We start from the raw sequence: 15,040 nt of genomic DNA on the forward strand, positions 1-15,040 counted from the left end.
ATTTGTACTGATTTGGTGTTTATATGGCCGGTTATATTGGTTTTTCTGATGACTGCCTCAAGAACTAGGTTGAATAGCATGGTTGATAGGGCATCTCCCTGTCTTACTCCCATGTTGATGTTACACAAGGGAGTCAGTTCTCCATCTACTCTGACTGCGGCTTTTGAACCCTGCAATGTCATTTTTATGAGGCTGATGTATTTCTTAGGTATGCCTAGATTACAAAGGTCTTCCAGCATTTTGTCTCTTTTCACACTATCAAAAGCTTGTTTAAAGTCTATATACATATTATATAGGTCTATGTCGTATTCATAAGCTTTTTCTTGTATCGTTCTTAGTATGAATATGTTATCTGTAGTGGCTCTATTTGGTCTGAATCCATTTTGATCACCAATTATATTTTCGGAGTATTCTAATAATCTATTGTAGATTATACCAGAAAGAATTTTGTATATTACATTTAGCAATGTTATTGGCCTATAAATTTGGCATTCCCTCTTATCTCCTTTTTTATATATTGGCTGTATGAGGCCAACTGTCCATTCCTCTGGCATTTGCTCCTTCGTCCATATTAATGTTATTAGGTATTAAAATGTAACATTTATTATAATCAATAGTGTCCTAATCCCATATAAACATAATATTTAGTCCCTACATTATTCATTTTAAAAATAAAAAACTCAACTTATAGAGTGATAATCACAATTATTTAAAATTGTGTCACAATTTTTTTAAATTTTAACGGGAAACTATTAGAAGACCAACAATTCTTAAATAAACGGTGATTTTATTTTTATTTCAATGACAACACATTGTTTAGTAATAGAAACTTCCAGATCAACCCTCGTAATATTTATTATGCATCGAGCAGTCTTCCATCTTCAGCTCGCTTACGTTCTGACTTAAGGCAGTTCAAGTGAAAGTGGTGTGTGCGTGAAAGTTAAAACTCTCTAAGCATGGCCATCTAGATGCTTCAGTCGGCCTGTGATGTCCACGGGTGTTGTGCTAAGTGATTCGCGGTTGCTTTATTTTCGTTGTTTTTTTGTCGACTCTCCGGGCACGATTGGATTGCGCGCAGAACGTGAAATATGAACAGACTTTGTTAACTACAATTCTCTGTAATTTTATGTGATATTAGCATAAGTTTCGACAATAGGACAAACAGTGACCAGATCGACGTTAACAATAAATGGAATTGAGTCAGAATGAATTGGATACATTCATCATTGTTGGCGCTTGTCATGAGTATTTTTTTGATTCAAGCTTCTGATCCTCCATACGAAAAACCCACAGGACGTTTTATCAAATTTTATCCCTTAAAAACGCCGGCTCTCATTTTCACCCCTTTTGTTACAAATATACAGAAGACGGAAGATGATACAAAAAAAATTTCCGATAGACAATTTTTAAGTACAGATCTACAGCCGCCTACATTAGATCCTCAAGAGCTGCAACCTCCAACTGTGGACCCACAAAATTTGTTGCCGCCACCAGTAAACACATTTACAGAAATTTCTCAGAATGATTTTTTGCCTCCTGTTGCTATTTATTCTACTTTGCAAGATTTTCCTACAACAGGATCGCAAAACACAACAAACATTTCTGAAGCTCCAGCTCAAAATAATTTGGATAACAACCTTAATTTACCCTTATATCCTCCAATTCATCCTGCACCGTTTGATACACCCAATGAGGAATCTCCCAGTAATTATACTCAAGAACAATCATATAATACAAATGATGCAACACAGCCCAGTTTCAGTGGACATCCTGGTATAGCAGCCAACGCCAACAACGAAGGATTAACCAGATTGCATAACTACTTAAGACAAATTAACAATGAATCACAAAGTAACACAAACGAAGGCTTTCATAATAAGGGAAAATCCTCTTACGATACGTTACTAGAACAAGATTTCATCAGGCCACTTCTTAAGTTGTACGAAAAAGAAATTCATCTGGATGAAAATTATGCAATCGCTAACGCAAGTCGCATTTCTAAAGAAGATTATCTTGAAAGTGTTAAACCAGATAAAAGCACGGAAAAAGTTGTCTCGGAAGATACAATCAACAACAGAGAAACTGCAGTTATACAACTAAAAGAACAAGATAATAAACTTTCAGTGCCAAATGAAGTTAAGTTTGAACAACAGGAAGTAACGTTGCCGCAAAAGGAAGAAAAAATGGTTAAAATGGTGAATGACATATTCACAAAACCAATTCGGAGAGATGATTTTAACGTAGTTGAAAATAGAGATAAAGAACATATTGGAGAAATTCTTCCTTCAGATTTTTACCGCAAAATATCAAATAACAACAGAATCTTCCAAAACAGACGTCTTAGTCACATTCCATTCAAATCCAACTTAGTGACTCCGGTAGAAAGATCAGAAATATTAAGAATTCCTGTTGTATTCCCGTCAGGACCGTCTTCAGAAGGCATAGACGGGATTGTGACAGACAACGCTAATAGAGTTAATGAACAGTATTATGCACGCACCCCAAGATTAAGTTTACCTTTAGTAGAACATTTTCGGGTTCCTAGAAGATATAAGGGATTTAGGGACAATTATTCCGAAGGGCCAATTTATTTTGATCCATCTGCGCGGTACCAAACCGCTTGGACTGCTTCTTCTAGACGGCCTAGAGTGATATTTCCGACAGAACAAGTTGCATTTAGGGATCCGGTGCAGAATCAAGAAGCAGAACCAGATTGGTTGGCTGGTGATAGTAATTTACAGGATTTACAAGAACAGGATATCAGAGACCGAGGTAAGTTTTGAATATACTTGTTCTTGACAACATTGTATAATTTTTAGGTAATCTATTAAATCATAAAGAAAAGAATAAATAAATGGTATATAATGTTTCCGAAAATAATTTTTTAATTAAAAATAACTTTAATTATTTTTTATTACATTTAAATATCATTTAAAATTAATATGGCTATTCTAAACATACCTTTTTAAATACTCTTTTCTTTTCTCTTGCAACTATAAATTATTTTTTCATTTCATAAAATGTTGAAAGATTTTATTATCTTGATAAATTATTATTCTCGGGGATCTCCGAGCGGACAATTTTGTATTTCAGGTTTCTACTTTTTTTGCAATCGATTAATTTTTAGTGTTACTATCTTACAATAAATGAGGTCGTCGATATCTTTTTTTTAATAACGGGAATCCTTATTATCTCATTTAGTTCAATAACTACGAGTATTATGCAAGCACTTAGTAAGAACTATCTAATAGTACAAAAATTTTGCCGAATTTCAATTGGGCTACAAAAACAATTAAAATCCTTTAAACTAGACAATTAGTATTTAGTTCTCCTCTAATCTAGTTCTTCCGGTCCATCATGAGGTCTTTGTTCAACACAGATCTTTAGCGGAGTTGTTTTTCTATTTGGTGCTTGGTTGTACTGGTAGTCTTCTTTCTTCTGGGATAAACTGCTTTGCTAGTTTCAGCCACCCGTCATCTGGTTTTCGTTAGATGTGACCTGTTTATTTTAAACTCGATTTTTTTTCCAATGTCTGGCTTATATATTTCTTCAAGTTCTATGTTTGTTTTTATTTAGTGACTTTGTATGCCTTTATCAATTATTAGGCCATGTATTCTTCTTATCACTTTCCATTCGAAGCACCGTAATTTTTCTTGTGTGACTTTTATTAGTGTCTAGGTTTCATATACGTACAATAATACTATCGATCTTTTGACAGTTTTATAAATTTGTATCTTAGATTTTTAAAAATTTAAGATTTTGTAAGTTTAATTAAGACTATAGCTTTAATTTCCTCGTGCATTATTCTTCTCCAGATGCCTATCTTCTAGTGGTGTTAGCGACCACATTGATCCATATTCTATTCACAGCCAATTTTCTGGTTTTTATGGTATTAATAATTTCTTTGTCTTTTCTTAGCTTCTGGTGAATAGTTATGTTAGTTGCCTGGTGTATATAAGATCTTTAACATACGTTACGGCGTCGGCAGTACCACATTTCAAATGCCTCTAATTGTTTTATGGCATCTTTTGTAAGACTCAAGTTTTTTACTCAGTAGAAATGGACACAAAAGACGTAACATCTACGAATTCTTATATGTATATTGATACTTAAAGATAAGTTGCAGAGAATCTTCTTAAGGCTTCTGGCTTTTTCAGTACGCGTTTTTATTTCGTAGCTATGATTCTAGGTATTGCAGCTCATTTTTTCTTCACTCTTTCTGACGGTGTTTCGTCTATTGTAATTTGGACGTTTATGTTGGTGTTCTTGCTAATGATCATTATTTTTGTCTTCCTCTAATTTAGTTTAGGCTTAATTTGTAACATGTTTCTACAATATTATCCATCATCCTTTGGAGTCCCGGCGCGTATCGTTATCATCTGTTATTATTATTCTGAAATATTTAAGTTTTCTGACTCTATCAAATTAAAAGACGTTATCCACTTACTTTACGCAAGAGAGATACCTCTAGAAATAATCAAAACGATCGAAAATATCTAGAGCAGATACACTTTCGTCCGGAATATCGTAATGAGTTATATGTCTCAATTAAATAATCGACAAAAGCATTTAGTTCGACACTCTCGGGCATAATTTCGATCAGATCAAAAACTAAGCAATCACCGACTTCTTGGTGATCTAGAAAAAGAACACCAAAGCAATGACCAATCCATTTTCCCACTTCAGTTCTGTTTTTGTAATAATTTGTTAAGCCAAGTTCTTGAATTTTACGCCACCGAGCCTGGGAAAGATGTAATCTACATCCCATTATTTTAGATTGACCCCAAACTAATTTAACAGCCTTATGAATTGATTTTTCAAAATCAATGACAATATCTTTTGGAAGAACATTTAAAGTTAGCTCTGAACATTTGGTCCTTATCAAATTGAAACATGTTTCATATGTAGATGATAATTTATCTGGCAATAAACAAAATACTAGTGGAATGTAGTGGCCATTGTAGTATCCATGAATTGTAAACATTTGATAATAGAATTTTGGGCAATATTTAAATGTACCATCCATATTATATATATATATATATATATATATATATATATATATATATATATATATATATATATATATATATATATATATTCAAGAACACTTACATAAATATCTGAGATTTTTCTCACAAGATATAATAGTCAATTTTGCACTCTTTCATCAAGACATTCTTAGTAGACAAACAAAACTGGACCACGGATAAGGTGTTATAACATTTAGGGTAAACAAAGGATACAAATCTAAATTTCCACTCGATCATGAAAAATTGCATTCTCGCGTACAAATTCTATAGAACTGTGCATGTGTCTGACAAGAAATCTATAATGATATTATATACTTGTTGTGAGCCTGTAGCCAGTAGCGACTGGATATTGAATGGTGCATACATATTAAATTCAATTAATTTTTTGTAGAGAGATTTTGCACTCTTATCATTTACCAATAAAAAGTTTTTATTTCTAGACGTGATGATAGGGTCCTCTAATTTTTCCAATGATTCCAGTACTTCTTCTAACGTTTTTGGTAAAACTGGGAGTAATTTTCTTCTTACATTATAAATACTTCGTTTCACTGATTTCAAATTCATAATAGTTAAATTGGTATTTTCTTCTTCACTTAAAAAGCGATGTAAAATTTTCTTGGGTTGAGTACTTATATCTTCTGCAGCTTTACTCTTAGCTGCTACTCTTACAAACTGTCGTTGAATGCAATTGGCATCCAGACTTTCATGAGAATGATTTAAGTTTTGTCTAGAAATTACTACATCATCCTCAATTGTGTAGATGGTAACGTTACAACCTTTGGTACGACATCTTCAGCGTGATTCCCTACTTTTTAACTTTTCGGCAAAATTGAATTTATAGTTATTCACGAATAAAAGAGGAGCACCTCTTTTCGTTACACTTTCTTTCACCACCATACTTTTGTCGAAATTCTCCACAACCTTTCAAGAATAAATGATTTTCATAACACAATTCAAGACTATAGCAATATAAACACTTTGAGAATATTTTTACAAATGAATAAACTTGAAGATTCGTACATATTTATATATTTAATATTAATTGCTTCTTCGAAAAGCATTACGAAAATTTACCTGATCTTTTGGACGAACTTGTATACCTCAATTTTAGGGTCTTGGACGAAAATGTATACCTTCTTTTATGACACTCATTATTTTGGACGAAAGTGTAATCGCCGAATATCTACCAAAACAACACAATAAAAGTAAAAGTCCCCTATTGTTCAACCTGATTATGGACGAAATAATAAAAAAAGTAAGAACTAAAACAGGATATTAAATGGGAGAAAAACAACTTATAATAATCTGCTATGCAGACGACGCAATACTACTCTCTCAAAGTGCAGATGATTTACAACGTATGCTGCACCAATTTAATATAACCGCCAGAAAATTCAACATGTTAATTTCCCCAAAAAAGAGAAAATGCATGGTTACAACAGCAAATTTACTAAGATGTAAATTGGAGCTGGAACGTCAGATAATAGAACAAGTGATGGAGTTTAAATATCTAGGCATCACATTATCTAGCTACGGAAAGCTCGAAACTGAAGTGGAAGATCAAGTGAATAGAGCAAACAGAGCCACAGGCTGCCTGAATAAAACAATATGAAGAAATTAAAACAACGGGAAAGAAACGAAAGGCAGAATTTAAAAAACAGTCATCAGACCAATAATGACATACGCGGCAGAAACAAGACCTGACACAGAGAGAACAAAAAGGATGTTAGAAATACAGAGACGAAAACACTTAGAAAAATTGATGGTAAGACACTATGGGATAGAGCTAAAAGTACAGATATGCGACGTAGATGCAAGGGGGAGAACACCAACAACTGGGTAAGAAGTAGAAAAGTAGAATGGAATGATCATATTAGCCGAATGACAACAAATAGAGTAGTAAAGACGGCAAGAGACGGTTTCCCAATAGAAAGACGATCATTAGGAAGACCACGAAAACGATGGAATGGCACATTGAAAAACAGAGAAAGTCATGTCTATATAAAAAGAAGAAGAAAAAGACTCTATCAAAAAGTCTCCTGTTGACATATTTTGCCCTGCTCTATTTCGTCTTGTCTTATGACACATATGTAATATCTTTGTCTTGATTAAGGCGTAATCTCATTTTACTGGTTTCTTGTTTTTATTTTAAAAATTGTTCTTTAACTGATATTGTAATTTTAGCGACGGTCTCAATATTCTCTGCGAAGGCTATCAATAATTGTAGACCATCCAAAGAGAGCACTTACATCGTAGTTTTTGTCTTCTCCATAGTGACATAATGTCGCCCTGTTGTTATCTGGTTTTTAAATAGATTGTGTATCTGTTGATTGGACTCGGATGTTTTTTCCACAGTATGGTAAATATCTGGTCATCGTTGATCTGTTTCTTCTTAACCCACATGTGTAGTGGCCAATGCTATCTTCCACAAATGCAGATATACAATTAAGGAGGACACTTGCAAGTACTTTGTACTTTGTGTTAAGTAGATCCAGTATTCTTCTGGATCTATTATCTTATTCCCTTTCTTGTGTATTGGGCTTATCATACACTCATATTCACACTTGTATTTCTCCGGAAATTGTTCTTCCCATATCTTCTTTTTTTTCTTCTTCCTATTTATAAGCAATTCTGCTCGTTCATTGGCGGATTAATACCTCTATGGAAGGTTGTCACTCCATCTTTTACGCAGTCGTCCGATACTTCTTCTGCCGATTGGTGACTTATCTCTTTCTATTTTGACAACACGATTCTCCTCCATTCTGCTTATGTAGTTATTTCATTTTTTTTCTATTTTGTGTCCATTTATTTATATACTGCACGTTACATTTTCTTCTAATGTCTTCACTTCTCTTTCGATCTCTCAGCGTATTTCCTGTAATTCTTCTCAGTACTCTCAGCTCTGCAGTTTCCAGTAGCCTTTGCGTTGTGGCTGTGTCGAGTCTTGTTTCTGAGGCATATGTCATTATTGGTCTTACACTGGCTTTATAAAGTCTTGATTTCATCTCAGTGTTAATGTGTCTGTTTCGCCATATCGTATTATTAAAGCATCCTGCCAGTCGATTTGCTTTTTGTACTTGATCTCTTACTTCTTTGTCGAGGTCTTCATAGCTAGACAGTGTAATACCCAGGTATTTTATTTCCATTACTTAATCAATACTGATGCCATCAATTTCTATTTTACATCTGGTTGGTACTTTGCGCTAACTACTATTGTTTTAGTTTTGTGCGAGGAGATTGCCATATTAAATTCTTATGCCCTTTTGTTAAATCTATGGACCAGTCTTTACAGACTATCTTCATCTTGGGCTATCAATATTGCCTGCGTAACAAAGTATTTTTGTTTCTTTGTTTCCAATTCTGTATCCTCTTCCTTTGTTAACGCTTTTGATGATTTCATCCATGATCAAATTGAAGAGCATGTCTTATTCCTCGTCCTATTACTATAGGTTCTGTAAGTTTTCCATCTATTCTGACTTCCATTTTGTTGTTTTCTTGCCATATCGTACTAAAAAATTGATGTAGCCCTTGATGAAGTACATCTCTTCATTATTTAAAGATTGCTGAAGATATTCCTTCGCTGACAGGTGCCTTATTGTTTTTTAATTTTTTAGTTGCCCTTTTTATGTCTTCTAGTGTGCTCCAAGGACACTAGAATTTCTATATCCTCAAAGTATCTAAAATCTCCGTTTCATGTGTTCTTAAGGTATCATCCTCCCCTTTTTAGTATGTCTATTGTTCTCGTTCTAACTATTTTTTTTCATTGTAGAATTCTCTTTTTTTTGTTGTTTCTTTCTATTTTCATTTCGCTTAGGGTCTCGTTTAAATGCTCTTTTTGCGATGTGATCGTCTTTGACGCTTTTTCTTATTTTCCTGTACCGAATCATGTTTTATTCAGATGGTTCTTGTAATTTTTTAATTCGCGCCAGTTTCTTTTGCTCTATTAGGTCTTCGCGTTTTTCAGATCCATCTTTACCTTCATCTAAAAAATCTTTTAAATTTTTAAATTGTCCTATTTTCCAGACACTCCTCAGCTGATTTGTATTGTCCTATTGATCTTCTCCTTTGCTTGCCCTATTTTTCCTATCCAGTTGCAGTATAAAATGTTAAATTTTGGTTTGAAAAGATGTAATATGATGGCATTTTAATTTTTTCATGTTTCACTTTGTTATTTTCTCTGTATTTTTTCATTTTGTTTTTAGATTGATTAGATCAAGTATCTTAATACCTCTCTTAAAAAAGGGAGACAAATCATCATCATCATCATCATCATCATCATCATCATCATTCAATCTTCGCTTATCCACTGCTGGACATAGATCTATCTCATAATTTTCCATCTATTTCGATCTTGTGCTTCTTACATCCAATTCCTATGACAACGTTTTAGATCGCCAGTTCAACGTGTTGGTAAACGACCTCTGCTTCGGTAGGCATCATCTCTTGGTCTCCATTCCAGTATCCGCTTTGTCCATCTATTATCTGTCATTCGAGCCACGTGACTTGCCCAGTTCCATTTCAGTGTTGCTACTCTCTCTATTGCATCAGCCACTCATGTTCTTTGTCGTAGCTGGCGATTTGGGATCTTGTCTCGTAGTGAAACGCCCAACATAGCACGCTCCATCGCCCTTTGACACACACGGATCTTTTGAACTGTTCTCCTTGTCATGGTCAACGTTTCCGCACCGTAAGTTAACACTGGCAAAACACACTGATTAAACGTTTTTCTTTTAAAGCATATTGGTATATCAGACGATTTGAAAATATGGTTCAGCTTGCCGACGGCTGCCCAAGTCAGTCTTATACGACGGAGAAGCTCAACGGTTTGGTTATCTTTTCCTATGCGAATCTCATGACCTAGGTATTTATAGGCCATTACCTGGTCTGTGGATCTTGTTCCTACGCATATATCTTCGCTGACTACAAGATTTGTCATCATCTGGGTTTTAGATATATTTATTTTCAATCCCCCTTCTAGCAAGGAAAGGTAGAGCTGATTTATAAGTTCTTTGGCCTCATCTATCCTATCAGCTATTAGTACAATATCATCTGCAAACCTTAGATGGCTAAGTTTTTATCCGTTTATGTTTATGCCCTTGTCGGTCAGTTTTGCCCTTTTACATATATATTCCAAAAGCGTAGTGAACAGTTTCGGCGATATAGTGTCCCCCTGGCGTACTCCACGTTGTATCGGGAATTTCTGGGTTTGACGATCATCCACTCTAACACTGGCTGTTGCGTTTTGATATATGTGTTTAATTATATTTATATACCGATAGTCAATTCATCGTTCTGTCAAGACTTCCAACATTTTTTGTTGATTTACAGTGTCGAATGCCTTTTCATAATCGACAAATATTAAAGCTAGTGGTTTATTATATTCAGTGCATTTTTCTATAAGATTTTTTATTACCAGTAGGTGATCGTTTGTTCCATAGCCTTTTCTAAAACCTGCCTGTTCTATGGGCTGATAAAATTCCAATTTATTTTCTAGTCGTTTTGTAATTATTTTTGTAAATAGTTTATAAATATGTAAAAGTAGACTTATGGGCCTGTAATTCTTGAGGTCGGTAGCATCCCCTTTTTTATGAAGTATGATAATTTCTGCGTTATACCACTAGGTTGGTGTTATTGCTTCCTGCAAACATCTAGTGAATAGTTTGGCAAGGACCTGCCATAATCTTTTTCCAGCCACTTTCAAGGCATCTGCCACTATTTCATCGCCTCCGAGGGACTTATTGTTTTTCATTTCTTGCACTGACCTTCGAACTTCATTGGGTGTTACGTCCGGTAAAATTTCAGATCCCTGATTGATTATCTTTGGTAATGATCCAATTCGGTTACATTGCTGTTCTTTGTTCTTGGCTAACTCTAGTTTCTTCCGACCCCGAATGGCGATTGGGTTTTCGAAGGCAGACGGGTCACTATATTTCCTTCTACTACAACTAAGGAGATAAATCGGACCCAACAAATTACATCTATGCATCTATGTCTATTTATTTCAAACTCATATCTGCCTGAACAGCGAAGTGTTCTCTTCGAGCTATTTGATAATTTTTGCGAAATAAGTATATTTCCAGACTTTTCTTTATTTCGAACAAAGGATAGTCGAACGGCCAAGTGCCGGATTACTTCACTTCTTATTTGTGGTGATAATTTTACAGTCGTGAAGACTTGTATTTATCTCCAGCAATTACAAGAGGTATGGAACCAATCTTTGTGACGAAGTCTGGCAGTTCGATGAGTGTTGGTATATGTGAGAAATAAAACGGACTACTCAGCCAAAATAGGTCTTACTTGGTCAAGATTAAGAACTAGCGTCACCTCCGATCGGAAGGGACGCTGCTTTTGTGCATTTTCCTAGTTGCATGTGCGATCTTCCGTCGGAGGGACAATACAATCGGGAATAATAAACCAGCCGGAGTGACAATTTTCGCTGTGATTGGTTTACTCTGGCGACAGTAGTATATATATAAGGTTCTTGAACTCCTAAGTGGAGCATAGAGCTATTTTGCGCTAAGGCCTTCACCTCATTCCAAGACTTTCCTTGGCCTCTTATCTCGTCCATGATGGATCTTCTCCAAGTTTGTACTGGGCGACCTCTTTTTCTTTTCCCTTGGGGATTCCACTCTAGGGCAGTCTTTGCGATACTGGAACTATTTTTTCGGAGTGTGTGACCGATCTAACCCCACTTTCTGGACTTAATTTCATTTTGTACCCTCTTTTGTTTGGTCAGGTGTAGCAGATCTTCGTTTCTGATGGTGTTAGGCCAGAATATACGAACAATTCTTCGTAGATATTTGTTAACAAAGACCTGCAGTTTGTCTGTGAGGATGTTTGTCACTTTCCAGGTTTCACATGCGTAGAGTAGAACAGACATGACATTTGATCGGAATATTCGGATCTTTGTCCTTGTAGTATACTCGTCAGATCTCCAACCAGGGTTGAGCGTGCTGAAAGCTTGTTGGGCTTTTCGTATTCTCATACGTAAAGTTTTCCACATTTTCAATCTGCATATTGTCGATAGTAAATAGCGTGTTGTTCCTTGCATTTATTCTCATGGACTTGGTTTTACTAATATTGATTTTCAAACCTATTTTATTGGCTTCAGTGGAAAGTGTTTCCAATTAGTAAGCCAGATCTTGGAACCTTTGACTTAATAGGCAGATATCGTCCGCGTATTCTAGATAGCTTAGGCGTGTGGTTAACGTCCATTGTATCCCTCTTGTGTCGGAGTCTAGTTTGGAGAGAACATAGTCTATAGCTATGTTAAAAACAAACGGGGAAAGCACGCATCCCTGTCTAACTCCAGTAATTACGTCGAATTCGTCACTGTTGATCCCATTGTGTGTCACGCTGCATTGCGCATCAGTATATAGTGACTTTATAATAGAAATTATTTTTTGCGGGATGTTTCTTAGCTCTTGCTACTTCTGGCGACAGTAGTAGCAGTTTCAAAATATACACTTGCAAATATTGAAGCAATTTTTTAAACTGTAATTACCCGACCTGGATGGTTCGTCAGCTATTTTTCACATTTGTTGACAAAAATCGTTTTTGTTGTAAAAAATCGACATTGAAATCACATTTACATAAAACAATTAACATTTTATTGAATCGTTTTAGTTGAAAGAAGAGTTCAAATATCGACTTCCAGTTCTACTTCTGATCACATTTTGTGAAAACCTTTATTGCTTGTTATATCTATCATTAATTAAACATTACTACAATACCTACGTATAATTTTTATATAAAACTGCATTTTTATTTACTAAACTCCATGTTCTATCAAATACACATCTAAAATTTTTATTTTATGGGTGTAATTAACAAAAACCGGTAATCTAATGTACCAAGCCTACAAATTTACTTATATCAATCACGTTTAGTTAGCGCTGAATCACAGTTGTTGGCTGTACTGATAACAGCAACGAATAGGAAGATTTAGGCTGTCCTATGAAAGATATTAGTAAATGGATAGACTCCCACAATTGGCTAATTAATACGTTTATATTTTACAGTGGGTGGATCAGTTAAATGAATTTATGGTACCGCCCTAAATTATCAATTACTCGAATTATTGGGAGTAGATACATTATTTTAGGAAATTAAACCCGCTTTTTTCGTTAATATGACTTTCAATTATTACATTAATCGTTAAAAAATGTAAACAAAAGTTATTCTTTTAAAACAACGTTTTTTTTTATATAAATCATTTAAATTTTTTCCTTAAAAAACTAAAATTAATTAGGGTAAAGGGAGGAGATATGAACTACCTTTTAGAAAACTGAAGCCTTTTTTTTTTATTAAATAAACATCAGAATTGTTGTATGGTCTGTTCCGGGGTTCTGTATAGTAGATGTATACAGATTCTCATAGAACGTTTGTATTGCCTTGATTATTTGAGTTTTTTCCGTCACCGTATTCCCCTTTTTTTGTTTTCCCGGTTTTTGATTTTAGTTATCTTTGATTTTCCTTTAGTTAAATTTAATTTCAATACTCTCATGTTTCTATTGTTTTCGATGGTTTGCAATATTTTTTTTTGTTTGATAGGCTCGCAAGTCTGACCTTATGCTCTTTTTAACTTTATTGCTGATAGCCTTATACTCTGGTGATTCTTTCGATGTTCTTCTTCTTTCTTCCATTAAATCCAGTGTTGTTTGTTTTAATTTCATTTTTCTCGGATTTTTATTTTTACCACAGATCTTTTTTGCAGTTGATGTTATGGCATTCGTTAATTTTTGTGTTATTTCATTTATATCTTTCGTGTAGGATACTGGTAGAGGTAGACTTTGATATTCCTCTTGATTCATTTCGAGTGCTTCTATGTTTGGTAATTTATCCTGTGTTAATAATTGTCTTCTGTCGAATTTCGTATTTACTTCTATTCGCACCCTAAATAATCGATGATCACTGCCAGTGTTGACAGAATTTAATACAGTAACATCTTTAGTAATAATATTTTTGAAGTTAGAGAGTATAAAGTCAATTTCATTTTTTACTTTGCCGTCTGGGCTGCGCCACGTCCATTTTCTCTGCATCTCTTTCTTGTAGAATGTAATTAAGCACAATAGTTTTTCTTTGCTGAGGAAATTTGCGAGCATATCTCCCCTGTGATTTCTACTTTCCCGTCCAAATTTCCAATATATTCGTTGTCGTTGTTAATTTCGTTCTTTCTAATTTTAGCGTTGAAATCTCCCGTAATTATTACGTAATATGTTTTCTCTTAGTTTATGGCTCTTGTAATGTCTTCATAAAGTTGTTCTACCTCTTCATCATCTGCAGAAGAAGTTGGTGCATAACAGTGAAGTATTTAAATGCTGTATCTACGATTTAGTTTTATTACCAGATAGATAACTCTATTAGAAATCGCTTGGAATTTAGTTACCAAGTTTTCAATTCTCTTATGTACCAAAAAGCTTACTCCTCCTATACCTTGGTTATTTCCTGAATTGTATTGGTACAAAGTGTGCCCTGATTTTAGTAGAGTCGTTTCTTCGCCTTTAATCCTTGTCTCGCATAAGCCTACTATGTCCCATTTTATGGTCTTAAGTTCTTTTTGCAACTCTTCTAGATTATCTTCTGTCCTCATCGTTCTGATGTTATATGTTCCGATGTGCATTCTGAGTGTACTAAGCGAATTCTTGCCTCCCCAGATTCCACGAGGCAGACCCTTTTTTGGGTGTGAGATTTGGCACCTGGGGAATGTTTCCGTTCGTTTTAGTATTCGCCATGTCTATATAGTTGGAAGGATGAGTAGCCTTAAAACACCACGCTGGCTAAACGGATTGGTGAGTTTTATATCAGCCGCCCACTCTGGGCCAGACGCTGTTCGTAGCAGTCCATTCTGGATCAGACGCTACTGTTTGATTCTATATTAACCCTATAATCGAGGGATGCCACTTCCGCCATCTACACCGTACCGAAGCTCCGCTTTTCCGCCGTGACTGCCGTTATGGACTTCATCCGTAACCCTGGACAAGGGACCCTAAACAGGTGCTAGTTTC

The 15,040-nt window shown here is 34.9% G+C and overlaps 1 protein-coding gene across 2 annotated transcripts in view; it reads left to right on the forward strand.

Annotated features, from left to right (window-relative positions):
* Positions 1-962: 962 nt before the first annotated feature.
* Positions 963-15,040, forward strand: part of LOC140444073 (uncharacterized) — a 112,112-nt gene continuing 98,034 nt past the window's right edge. For both annotated transcript variants that reach the window (XM_072535701.1, XM_072535702.1), the window contains exon 1: positions 963-2,772. In XM_072535701.1, the coding sequence (XP_072391802.1) occupies positions 1,206-2,772 (1,567 nt within the window). In that variant the 5' untranslated portion in view covers positions 963-1,205. The remainder of the gene's footprint in view (positions 2,773-15,040) is intronic.

Source organism: Diabrotica undecimpunctata, chromosome 6, assembly GCF_040954645.1.
Source record: "Diabrotica undecimpunctata isolate CICGRU chromosome 6, icDiaUnde3, whole genome shotgun sequence".
Taxonomy (NCBI): domain Eukaryota; kingdom Metazoa; phylum Arthropoda; class Insecta; order Coleoptera; family Chrysomelidae; genus Diabrotica; species Diabrotica undecimpunctata.